Source organism: Pelodiscus sinensis, chromosome 10 (genome assembly GCF_052426305.1).
Source record: "Pelodiscus sinensis isolate ZL-2025 chromosome 10, ASM5242630v1, whole genome shotgun sequence".
NCBI classification, from domain to species: domain Eukaryota; kingdom Metazoa; phylum Chordata; order Testudines; family Trionychidae; genus Pelodiscus; species Pelodiscus sinensis.
In genome coordinates, this window is record NC_143061.1 from 42,451,487 (window position 1) to 42,476,007 (window position 24,521).

Below are 24,521 nucleotides of genomic sequence, written 5' to 3' on the forward strand. Positions count from 1 at the left end.
GGAACCATGGGACTTTTGGAAGTGGGGAGATGGAACTGTTAGTATTCTACTTTCAAAGCTCAGGTGCTATCCCCAGAATGTTCCTATTCACTATATCAATTTTTTCATGTCCTTCCATAAGATTTGATGACTTCACAGAGAGTTTAAAATATCTCATTAAAATATTTTTCAATATAAGAAATTATTAGTCAAGGCTAGTGGTCTCCAACCTTTTTAAGCATGAGATCACTTTTTGAATTTAAATGCAATCCAGGATCCACCTCAAAGCCAAAACACTCTTGGCCCCACCTCTTTCCCACCCCTTCTCCAAGGCCCCGGCCCTGCTCACTCCATCATTCCTCCTTCCCCCACCCTCACTCACTTTTATCATGCTGGGGGTAGAGGGTTGGAGTGTGAGGGAGGGGGAAGTGGCCTCTGCTTTTGGGCTAAAGGATTTGGAGTGTGGCAGGAGTTCTGAGCTGAGCCTGGGGCAGGCAGCTGAGATGCAGGATGGGTACAGGCGGAGTTCAGGACTGAGGTTGGGGTTTGGAATGCCAGCTGGGCACCATTTACCACAGATGGCTTCTGGGTAGCGGTGCAGAGGCCTAAGGCAGGCTCACTCCTCCCCTGCTCCTGCCCCACTCCCAAAAGCAGCCAGCAAACTCTCTCCATCCCTGCCCCAGCTCTGCTCTGTGGAGATGGGGTATGGAGTGGGAGGAGGGGCACCCTGACATCAGCACCCCCTCTTCTTCTTCCTGTGCCCTGCAGCTCCAAGGCAGAGGGCAGGAGCAGCATGGCAGTGCTGACAGGGGCAGATGAAGAGCCTCCCAGTCAAACCTCTCAGGATCACCTGTCAAAGGCTCCAAGATCTACTAGCAGATCCCAGTCTACTGGCTGGTGACCCCCTGGTCTAGGCGATGGGTCTCAAACCACCAGCCCATGTGTCAACCCCTGCAGGAGCTGTTGCTTAATCTGGCTAGGGAGTCCCAGCAGGTGGGGGGGGGGGAGAGGCTTTCTGTTCCCATTTCCTAAGATCCATCCGTTCCAATCATCTCCCTGCCTATTCCCCCTCATGGCATTTGGCCTTGGGGATTACTGAGGGGGCCTGTGGAGAAGTGGAGCGCACTCAGCAAGCACACTCGATGCACTTCCCGGCGGCTCTCTCCACCGTGCAAGTGGGGACTGGGCCTGACTACTGCTACCTGCTGCACCAGACCCTTGCTAACACCCAAGGCTACGCCCCTTGGGGGACAGGGTGCCAAGGAGGGAAGAGGCGAATGGAGGGAGGGCAGGAAGAGGCAGTGCTGGGGGTAAGGAACAGACAGGCCCCCACCCCCAGTGCTCCCAGACCAGATTGCTATGGCCAAGAATGACTCATGGGCCAAGAGTTTCAGACTCCTGGTCTACACAATATCTGTTGGGAGTGTTGACTCAGTGGAAAGGACGTCTCCGCAGAATCTGTACATCTATAAATCTCAAATCAGAAGCATACAATTAATTATATTAGCGGTTCAACCTCTATCATCTGGACTTCTATAATCAGTACCATCTGCCGTCTGACATCCCTGTGAGTACACCTAGGCTGGAGCACTCATGGGGAAAAGCTGGCATCCCATTCAGCATCTCTTCCCCCACTCTCCCAGAGCACCGCAAGCTAGGAGAAAGGGGGGGGGGGGGAGAGAAGAGAGAGAGAACTGGGAATTAAGGATGCTCGGGGGGGGAGGGGAAGGGAGAGGCAGGATGGCTGCAGAGCCTCGCAGTTGGGATCCAAGCGTGATTTAGACTGGCTGCATCAGGGCTGAGAGTGTGCTCTGATGGGGCTATAGCTCCTGGGGCTCCGCATCCACCTGCTCAGTCAACTGACCAAGCGCAGACTGCCTTACTCCCCCACTCTGTTCCCCACTACTCGGCACTCACATTGCATTTCTGCAAGTGTGCCACCTCAGCTCTGCTCCCCAAGGAGCAGCGAGTATAAGCTGAGAAGAGAAGCAGTTTTTGCTGTCAGGATTCCTTACTGAAATTCCTAGTCCTCAGTGTCAATGCTCCTGAGCCCCTGGCAATATGTGGTCACAGGGATTGCTTCAGCAAATAACTCATGGGGTTGGCCACCTAATGTTCTACCTCTTTGCTGCTTTTCTGCAGTAAACAGCTATATAGTTAAATCTCTATGGTACAATGTATTTTACATTATAATAAACAGCTGTGCATATTATGAGTTATCTTTACACTATGTGAATTCAGCCTTCAGGGCTACTAGTGTAATGCATGTTGTGCAGGACCAAATGCAATTGATCTACATTTATCTCCATGGAACAGTCAAGTCTCTGTCAGTGCTTACATTTTCAAATTCAGATCTCCAATTAACAATATTTTAGAAGAAGGCCCTTATCCTGACAGGACTTCAGCATTTCTCTTGTCAGAGAAAGACCCAAAAGTGAATACTCCAACAGAGTTAATTAATTTGCTGTCTGAGCATATCCACTGAAGCTATGCTATACAAAACTATGTATGTATATCAATATTATAAAAACAGCTTCACAACAGAGATGAAATGTAAGAAACATAGAAAGTTCAAAACTTGTAAACATTTTTAAAACTAGAGCAGCAATATAAAATTACTTTACAGAATATTTTTTAAAAAGTCCAGACTAAAAGAAACAAGTTACAATATATAATTTATACATTATCATCCAAATACAACAGAATTTTTTGCTCAGGAAAGTCCTGACTATTGTCTTGCCAAGCCAGAACATGTCTGAAAAATGAACAGAGGAACAGGAGGGCAAATATCAGACAAAAATGGGCAATGTGCACAGTTCTAGAGAATTCCAGGAGGCTAGTCACATCTCAGAAAAAACAAAGACACGCCACAATCCAATAGTCTAAGAATCTTTAGGTCTCAAATCTCATGAGTTTTGTACTAATAAACATTTTAATTGGAAAAAATGGGCCAATCTCTCATTTAATGTAATGTGGCGTCACTGGAGTTAAAACAATGTCCAAACTTATCTGTTCCAAGGATTTTGTTGTATTTTTCAATTTATTAGCAATGTAAACCATATGAATTGCATATTACAGAATATTTAAACAAAAATTAGACTTTTGTATAAATATGTGTATTACAAAAAAGTTGATCTTTTACAGAAGCTGAGGAACCATTTTTAAAAAGGTAAACAGTTTTGGCTAAACAAAGAGATTTCAGTATCTGCGTAAAAAAAGCTTCTTTTGAAACATTTTAATATTCCTTTGAATAGCTTTATGTTCACTGTATTTTAAATGTGAAGTTAAATTTAAAAAGGGTCTGATTTATTCTTTTGGTTTTTGCAGCACAATTTATGAACTCCAGGAAGTGAGTTTACAGAAGATAAATGGAAACATATAGTTTCCAAGCAATGGATGCAATCATTACGACAGGCACTTTAAAATAATTGTATCCATGACTACATGAGAACTAGTCCCCTTGGAAACAAAGCATAATTTAGCAAATCAAGTATTATACTCAGACACGTAACTGTAGGGATGCAGTTCTATACAGATTTTGAGTATGTAAAAAGTAGACAGATGAAATTGACAGGAAAAAACCCATATACGTGGTACAAAAATATTACAAACTTCAGTCCACACAGAGCAAATCAAATGGTGTATAAAGTTAGCTATCAAACCGCTGCATTACCAATCCTTTCTGTTCCTTGCAGTATGGTTATAAATACTCAAAATTTAGATAATGATGCTGTAGCAATTTACACAAAAAAGTTTTAAACAAATTAATCATAATCAACATTTACCTAGAAGGATAAAGGTAAACATCAAAGTCATGTTCCAATTTTTTCCCCGTCTTTAGAGTTGCAATGGATCCGAGAAGAAACCTTGAAGCAAGACTAAAATGGCCACTTGCATTTTTTATTTTTTTTGGCTACAGAGTGGTCTAAAATGTTTCTACATTTAAGACAGAAGGGTCTTTCAGTTCCATGTGAGCAAACTATTTACAGCATTCACATGGAATTAAGCCACGTAGCAAAAATGCCAAAAGACTAATGGCAATCTTATGGCAGCTTTTAATAGCAAACAAGCATGTCAGGAATTACAAAAAAGCTATCTACCCTGCCCTTCAAGGTAAAGATTTTTTCAATATTTATAGGTCATTATGAGTGTCACATGGTTGACTGCAGACCAGACAAGTTTTTTAAATCCTCATGAGAGCGGCAGGGTTTTTTGTTTTATTTAAAATGTGAAGAAAATTGAAGTGGAAAACAAAGGACTGGAGAGGAAAGAACAATAAGAAAGAGTAGAGATACTGAAACAATGAAACGGGGAAGGAAGAATCTTCTGGCAGATAAACAGCATTAAAAGCAGTCTGGAAAAGACAGATAAAGTTTGAATTGGAGAGCTGCTAGTGTAAATTAATGCCTATCATATTGTCAATTTAAAAGTGAGGTAGCATCAGAAATACATTCTGAACCCTGCCATCCCGCATTCACTCTGCAGGGCCATTTCTAGAGCTGAATTTGACTCTCTCATATAGATGTATATATGTTGTGTAATTGGGTCATATCAGACTGCCTTGCTGCACCTGAGCACTCTCACCTTAAATGCATCTACAGCTGTATAATTATTTGATGCATTTAACAGCTACCAGATTAGAGAGGTTGGCCAGGGCTGGACTCATAATTCTCACTCAGCAGGTGTCACATGTACAAGCATTATGAATAGAAGTGTGTTTTAAAACTAAGTCAATTAACACAAATATGGGAAAAGAGACTTGACTTTGGCAATGTCTGACATCAGAAGAGACCTGTCAGTGCAGAGCTATTCGTAGGAGTCACTTTCTCCTCCAAGCCATCCACAGCTGAATTCCAAATTCCTCCTCACCCTCAGTGAGGGAAGAAGCAATTATGTGACTTTCAGGGTAAATTTGTTGTCTGTCATGTGCGTTTGTGGTGTGCTTGCTGCTTAACTGAAATGTACCGTGTAGTTTGTTTCTTTGGGGGATCAAACAAGGCCGAAAGCTTCTTAATGACATTTTAAAAACAAGTAGTCCTGTGGCACCTTAGGGACTAACAAATACATATATTTATTTACAGGGCTCACTGAACCGTGGCAAGCCCTGCTCGCCAGCCACACAGTCCGGCGATCTGCGCATGCGCAGATCGTTCTGCGCATGCACAGATCGCCCGAACCCGGCTCTTCCGGGTTACAATCTACTCGCTCTGGGCAAGTAGATTGTATTATTTGTCGAGCCCTGTTTATTTATACAAATATTTCTAATAAATAATTGTATCTAATCCAGTCAGACACAGACAGCTGAGTTTAGGATGATCAGAAGAACCGCATGGTGATTTGCCCACCTGGTGCAAAGGTTGCAACTCTTTCAAGACATCTAAACAGACATGTGAAATAATGGGGAGGAGCTGGTGGCTGTGCTACAGCATCAGTGAGAGTCCCGAGCCCTTTAAATCACCACTGGAGCCCAGGGTGGCACTAAAGGCTAGCTGAGGGAGGCGCAGTGCAGTTCAGGCACTACTGAGGGCTGGCTGCCCTTGCTCTGTCCCTTACACCTGAGGCCCTGCTCCTTCCAGGGTGTCCAGAGCTGAGCCCTCTCCCCACCCACACACACACTGCCCAAGGCCGGGAGAAGTCTGTCACCAGCCCTGAGCATATTCATAAACGATCTGGAAAAGAGTGAGCTGGTAAAATTTGCAGATGACACATCTGCACAAAAGACCCTGAGGACCTGTCTTCATTACCAGCCAGATTGAAAGGGCAGCAATTGATCTAGCGGGGGACAATTTACCGAGGCGAGAGGGGATGAATCACTTGATGATCACCTGTTCTGTGCCTTCCCCCGGGGCACCTGGCACTGGCTACTATCAGAAGACAGAGCAGCGGGGTAGGTGAAGGGATCATGTGAGGCAGCGAAAGAGGAGTAGCATGGAAAAAAGGGATTAAATTGGGGGAAATAGGAGAAGGAACTCTGCTCTAACAAATCTCCTACGGTTAAATCAGTGCAAAGCTCTCTGACCAACCACACAAGGACTGGTCAGAGTAGTGCTCTTCTCCTAAGTAAGTACTAGTTTAGTCTAGCAGAAGAACTATTTTCAAGGTCAAGCACAGACCTTTCAGAATCTCCAAGGGTACGTCTACACTACAGCACTAGTTCGAACTAACTTAGTTCGAAATAGTTAATTCGAACTAACGCGTCTAGAACTAAAAACTAGTTCGAATTAGCGTTTTGCTAATTCGAACTAGCGCGTCCACACTGATTGGACGCAGGGGGGCATTTAAGGGCAGCTGAAACCGGTTCTGGCAGGGCACCAGGTCAGTAGTTGCTTTGTGTGGCTGCTGTCTGAGGCTATCTGAGGCTCGTGCTTAAAGGGACCCCCCTGGACAGCCGGTTCTCAGCTTTCCGCTTGCTTGCCTACCTCGCCGAGGGACAGCAAAGCGTTGGTCTCTGTGCCCGTCTGTGTCGGTGCTTCCCTTCGGGGGGGGGGGGGGGGGCCGCCGCAGGTGGCAACATGGAGCCAGAGCTCGCCCTGCACCTTCCGGTGCACTTTCTGGACTTGCTGCTGCAAGCCTGCCAGCTATGGATCGAGGCTGCCTGGCACCACCTGGGGAACGTCAGCCCCCTGCCTCTCCGCCTGGCCACCCTGGGGGCCGTGGAGGAGCCGCGGCGGCGCCCCGGCACCGGCGTGCCCCGCCGCATCTGGCGTCTGGACACCAGCAGCGACTGGTGGGACCGCATCGTCCTGGAGCGCTGGGACGACCGACAGTGGACCCAGAACTTTAGGATGAGGAGGGACACCTTCCTGGAGCTCTGCGAGTGGCTCGCCCCTGCCCTGCAAAGAAGGGACACTCGCATGAGGCCCGCCATCCCCTTCCAGAAGCGGGTGGCCATCGCCCTATGGAAGCTCTCCACGCCGGACGGCTACCGATCCGTCGGGAACCAGTTCGGCGTGGGGAGATCCACCGTCGGAGCGGTGCTCATGCAGGTATGGCACTCGTCGGCCACCGAGCCGGGGGGGAGGGGGACTGTGAGGAGGGGATGGGCCGCCCCAGGGACAAAGGGCCGCCCCAGGGACAAAGGGAGGAGGCGAAAGCGCCCCGCACCGGAGAGGTCGGGCTGTCCCGGCCGTACTACACGCCGCCAGGGGGGTTGCTTCCGGGAGTGGGGCGCGGGGCACTGCCAGGACAAGCACGCTCCCAGCCACCCGGGTGCCCCACTGATTGGCGCTTTGCTGTGTCTCTCTCTGCAGGTGGTCAAAGCCATCAACTGGATGCTGCTCCGCAAGGTGGTCCGCCTCACCGACCCGGACGCCATCATCCGGGGATTCGGCGCCCTCGGCTTCCCCAACTGCGGGGGGGCCATCGATGGGACGCACATCCCCATCCGTGCCCCGGAACACCAGGCGTCCCGGTACGTCAACAGAAAGGGGTACTTCTCTGTGATCCTGCAGGCCGTGTGTGACCACCGGGGACAGTTCACGGACATTAATGTGGGCTGGTCCGGCAAAGCACACGACGCACGAGTGTACCGCAACTCCTCCGTGTGCCAGCGGCTGCAGGACGGGACCTTCTTCCCCGACCGCCACATCTGGGTCGGGGACGTGGACATGCCCGTGTGCCTGGTGGGGGATGCCGCCTACCCACTGCAGCCATGGCAGATGAAGCTGTACACGGGACACCTCAATCCCTCCCGCCAGGCCTTCAATGCCAGGCTGACCAGGGCCCGCATCATGGTGGAGGGGGCCTTCGGACGACTGAAAGCCCACTTTCGATGCCTCCTCACCCGTCTGGACCTGGCCGAGCACAACATCCCTCCCGTGGTGGCGGCATGTTGTGTGCTCCACAATTTGTGTGAGCAGAAGGGGGAGGCTTTTCTGCCAGCCTGGATGGCTGAGGCTGACCGCATGGCTGGACACTACGGTCAGCCCCGCACCGCCGCCATCCGGGAAGCCCAGCGGGGGGCCGTCCGGATCCGGGAAGCCCTGCGGGAGAGCTTCCTGGTGGAGGAGGAGGAGGACTGACCTCTCCCTGCATGCCCCACTGGGGCCTTCTTCCACCCTACCCCCCTTCCCCTTTCCCCTCCCTACCTACTGTCAAATAAAGACACCTGTTTTTCAAACAAAAACGTCTGTTTATTTCACAGAACTGGGGTGGGGGGAGGGAGGAATGAAGGTGGGAGAAGGGAGGGGGAAACCTGGGACAAGGGAGCTGGAAGGGGAGGGAAGGGAGGAAGGGAAAGGAAAGCTCAGGGGTGGGAGTCCAGCTGCCTCTCCCATCTCACCACACTGCGGGTCCGGGGGCGTCGGTGGGGAATGGTTGTGGAGGGGGGGGCACGAGGGACAGGGGGTGTGGAGGAAGCAGGAGCGGAAGCAGGAGTGGGAGCAGGGGGAGCAAGAAGGGGAGAAAGAGGGGGAGCAGGGGGAGGAGGAAATGGGAAGCGGTCCAGCAGGCTCTGGAGGTGGCCTCGCAGAGCACGGCCCTGCTCCTCCAGGGCCTCCAGACTCCTCCGGCGCAGCCTGAGGTCCTCCTGGACCCAGTGGTCCTGGAGACGGAGCTGTCGATCCAGGAACCGGAGGTGCCGCCTCTGGTAATCCTCCTGGTTCCTGGCTGTCCTGCTTGCCCAGGCGCGGGCGGCTGCTGCAGGCGGTGTGGTGCACCCTGCAGGCCCAGGTGCTGCAGCTGTGGTGCAAGAAGACCAGCGGTCAATTACCCCAGGGGCCCAGGTGTGTGAAACCCAGCTCCCCTCTGCAAGGCCAGGGCCCCTGCAGGATCCCCAGCTGCTGCTCCGTGGTGGGCAAGGCCCAGGCACACGGTCCCGGGGCTCCCTCTCGCCCCAGCCCCCCGTACACATAAGGGGAACACGAGGGTACTCACAGGTGGACGCCTCCCCGGCCTCAGATGATGCAGGCGAGCGGCTCTGTGGGGTGCCTCTGGGGTCCCGGGTCCTGGGCAGGCTGGCGGCAGGCTCCTGGCTCTCAGAGCCCTCTTCCTCCTCCTCTGTGTCCAGAAGCGGTCCCTCTGCCCCAGGGTCAATCACGTCCCGGGGGGCAGGGACGGCATGAGCCCCCAGGATGCGGTCCAGGGCGTGGAAGTGGGGGCAGGCCTCCGTGTCGGCCCCTGGCAGGCAGGCCCGGGAGTAGGACTGCTGCAAGTCCTTTATTTTGCAGCGCACCTGCTCCCGGCTGCGCTGGTGGCCCCTGGTGGCCAGGCTGGCAGCCATGCGTCCGTAGACGGCCGCGTTCCGGTGGCTAGTGCGGAGATCGTGGACATTGGAGGCTTCCCCCCAAAACTCGATGAGGTCCACGATCTCCGCACTTGACCAGGTGGGCGCCCGCCTTTTCCGCCCCTGGGCAGGCTCCTGGGAGCCGCCAGGCTGGTCCTGGGGAGCAGTGGAAGGCTGGGAGCCCTCGGATGGCTGGCTCATTGTGTGGCAGGTGCAGGCTGTGCAGGCACGGGTGCTTGCAGCCTTGCAACTGGCACAAAGTGAGTAGCCAGCCCGTGGCCCTTTAAGGGCTCCGGGGCTGGGAGGGGGGCAATAGAGTTTCCCTGGTGTTGGCCAGAGTGGCCACCAGGGAAACCTGGGAAGCCTTAGCCTCCCACTAGTTCGAATTAAGGGTCTACACAGCCCTTAATTCGAACTAGCTAGTTCGAACTAGGCGTTAGTCCTCGTAAAATGAGGTTTACCTAGTTCGTACTAAGCGCTCCGTTAGTTCGAATTAAGTTTGAACTAACGGAGCGCTAGTGTAGCGCCTAAGAAAGTTAGTTCGAACTAACGTCTGTTAGTTCGAACTAACTTTGCAGTGTAGACATACCCCAAGGGATCTGCAAGGGAACTGCAAGGGATCTGTAGCCCGTTCCTCTAGAAGCAAGCATCTCTTTTCTTGGAAACTTCAAGATACATCCAGAAAGGAGTGACAAATAGGGGGGCACAAAGGGTCACATGCCCCCTTAACGTCCATTCTGGACCCCACTCTTTGGGGACCCGAGGCTGAGAGCAATCCTGAGGACTAGCAAGAGCCTGTCACTATCATCAGGAGTTGCCACCCGCCACCCCTCCCCACCCCCACATTCACCAGCAGCAGCAGAAAGTAGAGCAACCCGGCCCCACCTCACTCTGCTTCCTTGGCTCCAAGCTGCATCGTTGCACTTCCTGCCAGTGGTAAGTGCAAAAGAAAGTTACACCCCTTCGCCAAGTTCCCTCTCCCAGAAACAAAGCCCAGAGGATTGGTGTGTGGGGACCAGAAGCATGCTCCAGGGGTCGGGGCTCTCACCACACTCATAGAATCTTAGGGCTAGAAGAGACTTCAGGAGGTCATTGAGTCCAGCACCCTGCCCTAAGCAGGACCAATCTCAACTAAATCAACCCAGCAAGGGCTATGTCAAGCCCAGACTTAAAAATCTCTAGGGATGGAGACTCCACTATTTCCCTAGGTAACCCATTCCAGTGCTTCATCACTCTCCTAGTGAAATAGTTTTTCCTAATATCCAACCTGTACCTCTCCCACTGTAACTTGAGACCATTGTTCCTTGTTCTGCCATCCGTCACTACTGAGAACAGGCATGTGGCAGGGATGCGGTAGTTCGAAATAAAGCCCTAAATCGAACTACCTGTTAAACCTAATTCCAGAAGGAACAATAGGTAGTTCGAACTAGGGCTTTATTTCGAACTACCGGGTCCCTGCCGCGTGTAGACCTGGGCAGTTAGTCTGGACTTGTAAATTTCAAAAAATGACGACCGGCCGGGAAGATGCAAATCAAGCGCGGGATATTTAAATCCCGGGCTTGATTTGCAACTTCAAATGCCTACATTGGCCTCTGTAGTCCGAACTAGGGGGCTAGTGTAGACATAACCCCAGTCTCTCCTCATAGGTCATATGCTCCAGCTCTCTAATCATTTTGGTTGCCTTCCACTGGACCCTCTCCAATGCATCCAGATCCTTTTTGTAGAGGGGGAACCAGAACTGGACACAATACTGCCTCAAAAGAGCTGAATAAAGGGGAATAATCACATCTCTGGATTCCTTAAGGATCCCTTCCTTGATTTTTCTAGGGACCAAGATAAGACTGACCGGCCTATAGTATCTGGATCGTCCTTCTTTCCTTTTCTGAAGATGGGCACTACATTTGCCTTTTTCCAATCATCCGGGATCTCTCCCGATCTCCATTTTTCAAAGATAATGGCCAAAGGCTCCTCAATGACATTTGCCAACTCCCTCAGTACCTTGGATGCATTAAGGGACTCATGGATTTGTGTACTTTTAGCTTTATTAAATAGTTCCTAACCTGTTCTTTACCCACCAAGGGCTGTCCATCTTCATCCCATCTTGCATCATTTAGAGCATTAGTCTGGGAGCTGACCTTGTCCGTGAAGACCGAGGCAAAGAAAGCATTGAGTACTTCAGCTTTTCCTACATCATCTGTCACTAGGTTACCTCCTTCATCCAGTAGAGCCCCACACCCTCTCTGATCACCTTCTTCTTGCTAACATGCCTGTAGAAACCTTTCTTGTTATCCTTTGCTCGTCGCAATACCAATTGAGCTTTCGCCTTCCTGATAACCCCCTGGCATTCTCGAACAATACATTTATACCTCTCTCTGGTTATTTGTCAAAGTTTCCACTTTTTGTAAGCTCCCTTTTTGTGCTTTATGACTGGACCATCCAGTTTGTCCAATATATATGGCAGTGGAGCACTGTTGGCATTTGATGGCATAGATCAAATTGCTGGATGAGCAGTCAAATGACCCTTTGATTTTGTGGTTTATGTTGTTTGCTCCAGTGATGAATTCGTCAGTGTAGATATTTAGGAAGAGTTGGCATCTTTTTTGGTTGCAGGGCTGGGTTCCTGGAGGCTTATGATGTGGTTGTGTGGCATGGTTATCAGAAAGAATGCATTTCAGCTTAGGGGATTGTCTGTAAGCATGGATAGGTTTTCCTCCCAAGGCCTCTGAGAGTGAGGGATCATTTTCTAAGATGGGTTGTAGATTGTGTATAATGCGTTGGAGGGGTTTGAGTAGTGGACTGTAGGTAACAACAAGAGGAGTTCTGTTATTTTCTCTTTTGGGTCTGTCTTGAAGTAGCTCATGTCTGGGAGTTTTTGGGGCTCTGTTGATTTGTTTTTTCAGTTCCCCAGATGAGTATTTCAGTTTTAGGAATGCTTTGTAAAGATCCTTCCTGTAGGTCCTATGGTCTCTGTCTGTGGGGTCGGAGCAAATTCGATTGTATCATAGGGCTTGGCTGTATACAATCGACTGGAAAATGTGTCTGAGATGGAAAATGGAAGCATGAAGGTAAGTAAAGCGGTCGGTGGGTTTTCAATATAGGGTGGTGGAAATTTGTCCATTATTTAACTGTACTGTAGTGTCAAAGAAGTGGATTTCCCTTGTGGCCCGGTCTAGGCTGAGGTTGATGTCTCAGCATCTATCTATTTACCTTGATCTGCTTAGGTTTAAGTACCCATTCTTCAGATACTTAATAATGCCCTTTCTCACCCCCTCCTTCCTCTTTTTCTTTCTTTTTCTCCCCCCTCTCCTATTTATTTTGAGTTTTCATATACCCTACTCCGGTCATCTGAAGAAGTGGGCTGTTCCCACAAAAGCTCATGATACCATCTACATGTTTTGTTAGTCTATAAAGTGCTACCAGACCATTTGTTGTTTTCATGTCACTGGGTTACCTACTTCATCCAGAAAGGGCTCCACATCCTCTCTGATCCCTCTTATTGCTAACATGCCTGTAGAAACCTTTCTTGTTACCCTTCACATCCCTTGCTAGCTGCAATTCCAATTGTGCTTTTGCCTTCCTGATTACTCCCCTGCATTCTTGAGCAAAATATTTATACTCTTCCCCAGTCACCAGTCCAATTTTCCACTTCTTCCAAGCCTCCTTTTTGTGGTTAAGCTCACCAAGGATTTCCTTGGTAAGCCACCCTGGTTACCTACCATATTTGCTTTTCTTACTGTGTATCGGGATTGTTTGTTCTTGTGCCTTCAATAAGGCTTCTTTAAATTACTGCCAGCATTCCTGGACTCCTTTTCCCTTCATGTTATCATCCCAAGGAATCCTGCCCATCATTTCTCTGAGGGAGTCAAAGTCTGCTTTTCTGAAGTCCAAGTTGTGTGTTTTGTTACTCTACTTTCTTCCTTTGGTCAGGATCCTGAAATCTACCATCTCATGATCATAGCTTCCCATATTGCCACCCACCTCTACTTCCACTACTAGTTCCTCCCTGTTTGTGAGCAGAAGCTCAAGCTGACCACGGCCTCTGGTTGGTACCTTCAGCACTTGTACCAGGAAGTTATCCCCAACATTCTCCAAAAACTTCCTGGATTGCCTATGTACTGCTGTATTGGTCTCCCAACTAATGTCAGGATGGTTAAAGTTCCCCATGAGAACCAGGGCCTGTGATCTGGAAGCATGTCTTAATTTCCACACCTGGAAATGGAGTGTCCTGTCTGGGAGTCAGGAGAGCAAAGAGGGATGGGGCAAGGTCACTCCACTTCCTTCTGCTTCTGCTGGGGCATACAAGGGGGGGCCCGACCCCTGCTGCTGGCACCACGTCCCCAGTAATCCCCTGGGCTGCATCACTCAGGGCGGGGGCTTGTGGAAAGGGGTGGAATAGGGGTGGGGAAGGGGCAGAGCAGGGATGGGAGTTTGAGGGAATGAGTGGAGTGGGGGAGGGTGGGAAGATGGGTGGCCCTTCCCCCCCCCCCCCGCTAGAAGTGGAGTGGGAAGAAGTCACATAGGGGTGATCATGTGATCTGTCCCCCGTGGTGTCCCTTCCCAGCAGTCACCACTGCCTCAAGAAAATAGGAGATTCAGAATAAATGTTTACTGTACTGTATGACTAAGTACAGAAAATCAATCTTTTGTCTGTATTTGTTCATGTGCCTTAAGAGCACTTATAAAGTTCACTATATCATAACACAAAATTGACTTGATTTTTTTCCTTTTCATCAAAAGCTTAGGTAGAAATACAAAGCTATATAAATTCCCAATTCTGTACCTAAAACTTTTTATGCATAAATGTTGTTTTTTAACCAACTGGTAAACAGGTTAACTATATTCAGATATTACTAAATTAGCAAATTGTACCCATTATTTAAAACATATCTACATTTCTAGAGTCCTTTGTACTTTTTTTTTAAAACCAGTGGCTAAGTACAAATTATAAAGGGAAATGTATGCTTAGGAATTCTGTTTCCATATATCAATCCTGAGAGCTCACAATCTTTTAAAATAAATAAATAAAACCCATTACCCCGTTAGCAGCCCCACTTTAGAACGCTGGTTCTAAAGATCACTTTAGAACACTGTTTTTGTAGTGTTTGCAATTCATAGATTACCCTAACTGTGTTTAAAAGCGTGGTAAATAATGGACATCATAAAAAACACTTACCACGATAATTTTTGCTGTTATTACTCTATTTAAATCTGGCTTAGTAGAGGAAAGTAATTCATTTACAAAGCATGTTTCATAAAGTTAATTTAAAATGAGAAATCTTAATTTCTGGACAAGTTTAAGATGATAATATGATACAGTAGATCTGAGGGTCAAAGAGTTCACACTGCAAATATTTAAGCAAAGATATTTTAATGCACAGTGACCAGATAACATTGAATAAACATTCTTGTCAAGCCAATGTTTTCCATCAACAGAACTGAATACTTGCTGTGGCAGAAAGTTATACTGAAGTTTACCTTAACCATAGATTGTTGCAGCAAACCTTCAGCATAAATGTATTTAGACAAGAGAACAAAATCATCATCAAAAGCCTACTGGAACAGTTCTCTTAATGCTATCAAGTGCAAACCCTTTCCTGCCAAAGAGAAATAAATCCATAACTGTCTGATGGCAATGATCAATATTGTAGCAGGCATTTCAAAGGGAATATTGTTTTTTGAACATTTAAATATACACATTTGCCAGCAGCAATCAGTAAAATACACAAACTGAGTTTTCATTTTGTTCACTGACTTTTGGAGATTTTATTTCAAGATCAGACTGGATAATATTAGAAACAAATGTTTTTTAAAATCTTCTTAGCCTCTGTATGGCTGTATTTGTAGCATTAGGAGCACAGGAAAGTTGGCTTTCCAAAATGTAAATCAGCAAATTATATACCCATTTACTGGTTAATTTGCTTTCTCTGCCTTGGCTGAGACAGAAGATAGAAGTTTCCCTCTTCAAATGAGTCTTAACCTGAAGTGACAGCTTAGAAACTGACAGCTGCAAACTGGTCAAATTATTACTAGGCTCAATTCAAAGAGCCCAACCATGCCCCAACTGATCATAACAAGAGTCTATTCAGAAATAAAGATGTAGCAACTATCTTTGTGAGATAAAGGGCAAAAGTATCAAGAGGGACAGTTGCAGTGCAGAGGTGCAAAATAGTAAGTTGTCGACTATGTTTTGAAGTCACTGGTCTTGCGACCCTCCATCGATTGTAATCATTTTCCTAATGGAGGTACAAAGAACACAGGTTGATTCACTCTCTCCTAATAGTCTAACAAGTTGTCTTTACTACTATGTGAGCCTCCATAAAATTGCCTGCCCAGTTCCTTAAAGGAGAAAAAAAGGTTGAAGATATTTTTAAGCACAGGAGTAAAATAATTTATTTTTTCTGTTGAAGAAAAAAGTCATTTTTTTCTTAAACAGCTTGATTATTAAGGAAAGTTGACGGAACGTGAAACTTTGGCAGAGATACTAGGTTGTGGACTTTGACTTTATTGACCTGGTTTGATAGAGCCAGAGTTGCAATGGTTTTACAAGAAAAATGTTAATTTGTGCAGTCTCACTAGTTTATTTTAAACAAAACTTGGGGGCTGCACCCTCTGCTCACCTATCCCCCTCTTTCTGGCCACTTTCACTTCGCTGAGAGAGCCTGTTGATGCTGATGACGTGCAGACGTCATTCTGTTGCCCAGCAGAAAAAATGTTTATATATGTATATGTATGTATGTATGTATGTAGAGAGAGAGAGAGATTAATGAGCTCTCAGCATGTCATTCACAAGACATATGGGTGCATGGAGAAAATGAGGAAATTTCCTCTGAATGGACGAAATCTCAGAATTTAATTTAACATGCAATTGCATGATTTAACAAAGTGGAATGGAATTCAAGTTTTCATACATCAGGAATTGTTAAATAGACATTGCAAAGGTTTCTATTTATAGATTTCAGTGTGTCAAATTAGTTTAAAAAATAAACCAGAAGTCCTCCCTTCCATCCCCCTCATAAAAGAGGGATGAGGATGCCATAACTGATCTGTGCCACTCCATTTCTTTAGTGTTTAGCATTACAACACATGGAAGCAATCCCAGTTTTAACAGATACTGTGACACTTCAAAGTCAACTTGAATGTTGGTTTTCTACATGCACTGGAAATTTTTCTGGAAATTTTGCAATTGTTCAGTAAAATTGTACAGGGCTGGCTACTGTGCATTTAGCGCACAGACAAGTTTCTACACTGATGACATCCCTTTTACCAAAGTGAAACAGGGAAGGCATGGTAGTATGTTTTGAGACTGAGCAAATTAAACTTGCTAAACTGTATAATATGTGGTTGTACTTCATCAGTCCACTGAAAAATGAAAATACTTTCATGGCATAGTTTGTTTTTAATTGGCATAACAGCAAAGATATGTGGCATTGCTTAGAGAACTTTCAGCATTTCTGACTTGTCAACAATAAATCCACAATATTGGTTTTAAACGTTATCAAATTTTATAGAAGTCAAATGCCCTTTGAAAGCACTTTTAAAAATCATTTTTTGTTGTGCTACAGGTTACCCAGTGAGAAGATGTGAATGCATGATTGCTTACACACAGTAAAACTGCTATGCTATTTTCCTACCCAGCAGGTACTTTTTAGAAATCCTTGGATTTATGACTGAATCCAGTCAGAACCTTAAAGTCTCCCAACAACACTCAGGATGAAAAATATAGAAACTGAAAGATGCATTGATGGCAAAACAAAACATACTAACAGATACAAACACAAAAACATTACACCAGTACAGAATGGCTTTAAGAACACTAACACATAATATGTATTTTCTCTGTGTTTCAGTCTGAGTTCCCTTCATCTATGGCATAGCTGAAAGTGTAGAACAGTGCATCGTCTTCATGCTTGAATTACTTTTATTTCCACCTAAAAATACCCAGAACCTCTTTTATTAATTTCCCTCTGCATCTCCAGAAAGCAATTCTTATTTTCTCTCTCTCTTCAAACTGGTCAAGTGATTGGCCAATGATGTGATACCAGACATCTGGTTCTTCTACTTTTCAATTATTGTAATTCAGCAGCAGCCTTTGAAATTAGAGGGTTTACAGGCAAATTAATGACATTTAATCCTCCAAATGTGGTAAAGGTAACAATTTTTGTTCATTTTTAATTCCAAAGCCTTCTTACAAGACACAAATGCTAAGGATATAAACCTACATTTTCTTCCAAATATAATATTGCTACATAAAATTGGCTGGTTTTCCTTCTTGTGCAAGACCATCTGCTATCATGAACTAATCTTTCATCTTTTTATTTTATCCTTGCACCACTAGCCATACTGAGTAATGCATTGCTTGGCAACTGGCTCTCACAACTGGTCATTCCAAGTTACAGAGCTTAGCTACACCTCTCTCACGGTTGATCATAACAGCCACTAGGACATGGATGTTTACCTCAGACTGGCAAGTACCATAAACCCAAAGGAACACAGCTGAGAAGCCATCTTACAGCAACACTACAATGGCAAAATTTACACTGGGGAAACACACAATGTTAACATACAGGTGAGCATCTTTGGGACTTTTGGAGCGCTGCTTCTCCAAACTCCCCCAGTTAGGCACATAAGCATTGACCAGGGCTTTGTGCCACTTGGACTTTTACACAAACATTGCACCTACACCGGCACAGCAATGGCAGAGACTGGCACAGAGAAAGATAACAAGGGTTAGCCTTGCTTCTCTGCTCCAAACAGTGGTGTGAACGTCTATACATTGTGCAAGCTAGGGAGAGCTGGAACACTGAATGACACTGAAATGTTTTAGAACACACTGCATTTATCTTGGAGACAGATACAGAAATGCCCTGACACAACCCTGGGACAATTTTCTGAATGAAGTTTAAGTATGCAAAAGCCCAGTCTTTTGAAATTATGCCTCCAAAGTGAAGCGATTGCTTACTCATTCCCACAGACATGAGATCAAAGGTCTGAGCACTAGGATTTCCCAACATAATTTCTGGTTCTGAATCTGAGACAGTTATGAACTTATAATGATGGGAAAAATCCACATGTAGGGTATCAAGAACTGACGCCTACCAGAACATGATATTGGGGTTGGGATGATCTCTCCTAAGATTTTTAGGATGTATGTAGGTTCTGTTATTGTTTTTAATGTGTTTTCTCTGTAATACTTTAGTTTAAAGAATACATTTGTTTGCTTAGAAAAAGCTGTGTGATAATCTGTCTTAAAGAAAGCATTAAAATCCAGACTCCGCCTGGAAGCAGCATAAGAAAGCTTATTAGAGAAGATATGCAAACCCCAGAAAACAAGAAAGTTAGGAAAAACTCCTGCATTATTAAATAAGATACATTGGTCTGAATAAACTATTATATCATTTCAAAAATGGAAACTAGTATAATGGAGAATAATGGAACAGAACAGATACTGGTAGATAAAAATTAAGGATGAAGATTAAGAGGACCAAGAAGAAACTAGCCAAAGAACAAAATTTAACAGAAATAAAAGGTTGAAGGAGGAGGGACAGTATATCTACTAGAACACCCAGTTGTAGCAAAAGGGACAACTGAGAAAAATGAAGGAAAAGTCAGGAAAGATACATGATGACCTCTTTGCATTCTTCCTCCCAGAGAATGATTAAGAAATACATAGCTATGCCAAATTTATTCTTCACTGAAGAGCAAGGCGCAGCCAGAAACAAAAAGTTCCAAGTAAAATGTCAATGAAAAATTATGAGAAATTAGATTGCAATTAATCACCTGGACTACATGGTATTCATTTTGAAAGCTCTAAGGCTCTGAACTAAAATGAAATGGGCTAGGCTAATGCATTCTGAATTCATTGTGAGTACTCAAGAAAACAATCAGGAGTGACTGTACATAGCTCTAACAAAGCATAAGTCTAAAAACCGAGAGACTGTACTAAAAAGGGGTCAGAGTACAGCAGAGATGGAAAAATGTCATTACATAAGCCAGAAGTACTTTTCCACCTTGAGCACTGCATTTAGTTTTAACCACAGCATCTCAGTGAAATACAACAAAAAAGAAGTGTCTACAAGAAGATAGAGGTCTGGGCAATAGGAGAACTTTCATCTGACAATGATTTTAAAAGTTATAAGGGGCTAGATTCAAGTCTCTGTGCACCACTCTAAAAGCAGAAAGCCTGCTAGGAGGGGGATGGTTGAATTAAATATATACCCTAACCCTAACTTCCTAACACTGAGTGGCCCACAAGCAGCCAGTACTACTAAAAAGAAGTGGCAGCACTGACTCCGAAGTCCATTTCCCTGGGTAAACCTGAGGGTGAGGTGACCACTATAGAACCATAGTTTTAACTTAAGACATAATGGGCCAGAATTGCTCAAGTAGGTGAAGTTGCACCTCTCTGAAAGCAGCAGGCTAAATTTAATTCTAAGGCTATATAATTTGGAAAGAAAGATATGATAAATAACGGAAGATAATGAATGGATGCCAATGAAGCTTAATTTCGTACTCTTTCCTATAAACAAAAACAAGATGGTTGCAATGAAAATGCAACAATTTAAAATGGATAGAAATACACACAACCTCTGCTCTATGCAATAATGCATAATTAAACTCTAGAACCAACTTCCCAAAACTACTGAGTCATGTTGTACAGAAGATAAAAAGATATTGGAATCAGAAATGCATCTTTAATTATCTGTAAAGCAGCATGACTTAGAGCACCAGTCAATCCAGGGATGAAAAGGAGTTTTTGTAGACGGCTGGATGTTTGAATAACTGCTGAATTGATCAGTGCAATACTTCTGAGAATTATCGATGTTGTCAAAGATATATTAGAAAAGAAAGGACTGACCCACATTGAAAAAGTGAAGAAATCTAGTAAGTGTAGGTAAACATTGATTTCACTGTACATGCAGTCTGACAAAAATATTCCCATTAATGATAATTGAAATTTGCATACTGTATAGACAAAGAAAGAAAAATGCTATTTAAGAACTTATTTAGAGTTAGATTAATGGATACTTATTTGTATATTTTGACAATTTGTTGTTTTTGTCTTTTTGAATCTCACTGTTAAATAAATATTGTCTGAACACACACAATTTTCCAGATGCTTAAAACCCACAATATCACCCAAATATGAAAATTTAAATATATAAAAATATGAAAAATATGAATTTATTTAAAACATGAATTCTGCCAACTCTATTGATACACATTACATAACATCCAAACCCAAAAAATAGGTTGCCTGCAACAGTGGCAGAGACTGAATAAAAGAGTAGTAGAGAGAAATGCTTTTTCAATCACAATTACTTTGTCTTTATTAAAAAAAAATAACAAAAACCTGTTTTGGTAAATGGTGTCAAGGCATCTAGAAGTTGCACTCCTCAGTTCCTATCCCAAGGGAATGTTTCCCCCTTTATGTTGCTCTGGCCCTTTTACTCAGCATGAAGCAGATGGAGGGGGGAGATGGAAGATCTCATACCTAGTCCTTTATTTCTCCATCAAGAAGGACAGAATACCACAGCCATCCTACTCTCCATGGAAAAAATGCCTGGTTTTACGTAACAGCATTACTGAACAGAACCATATAGAGTTCTGTTCAGTCAGCCTTCCCTAGCAAGATACCAGCTATGATACAGCAGATAATGGTCTGTTCCACTTAGTTTACCTCCTATTTTCCTGTGAAGGTATTTTGCTCTGGTAACACAATACTTTAACCAAATCTCATTCAACATGTATTTCCATTATTTTCTTATGTCTACATTTGAATTTAAGAATGATCTTTGTTAAGCTTTCCTTTCATCATTCAGTACTAACAATGAAATTCTGACTACATTAAAAATTGAATTTCAGCATCATAGTTTCTATGTGGATACAAAAGAAAATGATATGAATGATAGAACCAAAACAGCTTTGTATGAAAACTGAATTTTTCAGCCCTCTCCCACGGCAGCCAAAATAAAGAGGCAAAAAGGGATACCATGGCCAGTTAGAAACATAATGTTTTAGAGAAATTGATATATAATCAGGATTTACATGTATAACATTACTGTACTCAGATATATTTAAAATAGTGCAACAGCTCACATTTACTAATAAACTTCAACTATCAACAGCTGCATACTGTTTGAGATTTAGCCCATCATATAATTCAGGGCTGTAAGATCTTCTAGTTGAAAATATGCTGTGGTATCTAGTGGTCACAGACAATTAGCTCAATTAGAATTTTGTTTTAAGCAGCACTTATTTTTCTATACTATTTAAAAATGTAAAGCATATATCAACTCAGAGCACCATCTGTTGAAGGAAACCTCACTTTATAGCTGAGCTGATTTGAATTTAACGTTGTACAATTTGTCAGCAACTCAACCAAACTGAAATTGAATCCATATCTGGTTCCTGGTCCTTTGCTTCAAAACTAGACCACAGAATCAATCATGTAAATTGTTTAAAAGACATCCAGAATACCTTATGAAACTAGTCTTTTAAAAAGTTTTATGTACTTATGCCAAAATTTATACAGTGGTAAATACTCTCTGCACCTACCAGAATTAGTAAATAAAAAATTATTCATGAACTCACCCTCTTGCACATAGATCAAGAGGGAAAAAAATAAAAGAGGGTCCTGCCCACCTGCTGCTGTTCACTTTAGAGATCATTATGCATTCAACAGTTGCAGTCCATACTAAGATGATGCAATTTCTCAATCCCTACTCAGATTGTGTCTCTCACTAAATGGAAATTGATCCAATAAAAGATATTACCTCACCTACCTTCTCACCAATACACCGTTTAGTAATAGTCACAGATTTACATTAGTATGAAGCATGTATTTCCATTCCTAATATTCCATAAGATATTTGGCTTCAAATGCATCTCTGGCTCCTCTTAACTTACCATGCTTTGGGGATTTTTCCAGCTCTAAATATGTAAATTCAAGACCACTGTAATTATAGCTCTATGATTTGAAACAAACATAAGGCATTGCAATTAAATTTGCTTAAGACAGCTTAGAAAAGCTGAAAGTTTGGAAGCTAAGTTTTGCGATTTCATAAAAAAAGAAAATGAGCATGTTACATTTGGATGAAAAAGCATTATATATGAAATAATATAAACCTGAAAGAGATTACGTTACTGTCACTTTATGTAGCAGTAGGAACTAAACACACGATGAGGAATGCCTATCTTCTAACAGCGATGATAAGCTATGTTTCACTGATGCATAGATGGTGTGCTGTGTGAAGCAATATTAGGATAACTGTTGAGAGAGAGTCTGAAAAAGGTTTATTTGCAACATGACAAGCATCAATATGTAGCAAGATTTTGGGAGGGAGAAACAGGGGGACAAAATAACGCTAAGGATTTTGTGCCATAATCACCACAATAATCTGGTTTGACTATAACAGAAATAATATGTTCTTCATGAAGAAAATGATTTTAAAAAACTATAATACTGAAGACAGTGAAGCAGCATTGCAGGACTATCTGGTGGGTAACTGCAAGGAGCTGTCTCAAGCTATTATGAAGCAGATAAATAGCATTTCAAAGGGATCTCAATGTAGAATAAAGATAATATGGATACATAGATTAATAAGAATGATTGGGAAAAAATCCTTTTTCCGGATATGCTGGTTTACTTAGTTCATGGTAACTAGGTTGACTATGGAGGTTTGGCACATTTGAGTCCTCCCTCCTCATTAAAACATCTTCTGTTGTGTGTCATGGAATATTTGTGATGGGGGTGCAGCATTATTGTGGGTTGCATGCTTCCTCAGGAGAGACTCAATCTCTGAGGAAGAATAGGACCTTCTCTTCGTTTTTACTGTTTTCCCGGTCCTTTGGGCTCGATCCAGTGTGAGCTGCTCTCTCCGGCTCCGTCCAGGTGATTTCTGCCCAGGAGGGGTAGATTGCTCAAGGTCAGAAGCCAACCAAGCCTTTTTCTCCATCTACAGCATTTTCAGTTGTAGTTCTCTTGATCTCCTGCATTGGGTGGCTAGTTTCTGACAACACGGGCAATGTTCTGTGGTGTGCTGTTTCCCACGATAGCAAACACACTTTGCGTGCCTGTCAGAAATTGAAATAAATCGCCTGAGGCCTGTACCCCTTTTAAATCGGGGCGAGCCCGGCATATCCTAGAGAGCCGGCAATAAGCGCGGGATTATTACGTCCCTTTATGAGCTTGCCAAACAAGGGTCTTCTTTTTTTTTTTAATTTGTGCATAACGACTAAGGGGAAAGTCAACAAGAATAAGGTAGGAAGGGTTTCTGAGGTAAACTATGTATAGGTAAATAAGTAATGGATGAGGTAAAGAGAGACTGCTCATCTGTGACCACAGCCAGCGGTGGCTGAGAAGGATCTGGGAGGGCGGCCGCGCATGCACAATAGGCTCCTCAGAACACCCACTCCTCATGCATACAGTTGTCACAAATCTCCCATCGCGGGCTCAGCGGTGCTGAAGCACGTAAGGTGGAACACCCATGGGGACACTCCTGAAAGAAGAACTACCCATGACTAGCTGACACAATGAGGAACATGATTTGCCTTCTTCTACAGCAGCCAGTTGCTTGTGGTCAACATTGTGTCAGCTAACTCGATTGTTAAAAGTTTTGTTAAAACAATTACATTTCTTTGTGCCGATGAAGGGAATAGTCTCAGTGCTCGGTACTGTCAGAGCAATTCACTGCATTCCATCTTGCTTGGTCCAATATAAATCAGATCAATGTTTTTACCTACATCAGATCTTTATATAAAGCTTACCAAGGATTATTGTTTATTTACCAAAAAAAAAAATCTTTTGTCAAATTGTGCTGATTTTATAATACAGTAAAACTCCAATTGTCTGACATCCAGTGGTCCGGCACTCCCGATAGTCCGGCACCAACTGAAACCCGGAAGTATTCTAGCCAGCCCGACAATTGAAGCTACTCCGCACCACTTCCCCAAGTCCGCTGCTGCCATTGCTGAAACTGACCAGCCGCGGACTTGGGGAAGCGGCAAGGAGCAGAGCAGCTGGGGTGCTGCCCGGTTGGTCCTTTCAGCGCCGCTCCTCACCAAAGCGGTGCTGCGGGACCAACCCGGCAGCACCCCTGCTATTCTGCCCCGCCGCTTCCCCAAGTTGCCGCTGCCGCTTGCAGCCCCAGCTGGCCTGTCGCCGGCGGCTGCACGGGGCTTCCCCCACCTCCCTGTAAAACGGCGGAGGGTTCACCCCACGCCGCGCCATTCCCCGCCAACCCTTCCCCCCCATCACAGGCCCCCAGTTAGAGTACCTCTTGATACTCCGGCATATCCAATAATCTGGCACCCCCTGGGT

At 44.6% G+C, this 24,521-nt stretch overlaps 1 protein-coding gene across 5 annotated transcripts in view; it reads right to left on the reverse strand.

The window, feature by feature from the left end:
* The window catches only part of PXYLP1 (2-phosphoxylose phosphatase 1), a 96,231-nt gene that overhangs the window by 38,628 nt on the left and 33,082 nt on the right, over positions 1 to 24,521 (reverse strand). Inside the window, exon 1 of one of the 5 annotated variants that reach the window (XM_006134832.5) lies at positions 3,765 to 3,891. The exons of the other annotated variants lie outside the window; for them this stretch is intronic. Within the exon in view, the coding sequence (XP_006134894.3) occupies positions 3,765 to 3,795 (31 nt within the window). The 5' untranslated portion in view covers positions 3,796 to 3,891. Of the gene's footprint in view, positions 1 to 3,764; positions 3,892 to 24,521 lie in introns of those variants that run through there. 5 annotated transcript variants of the gene reach the window in all.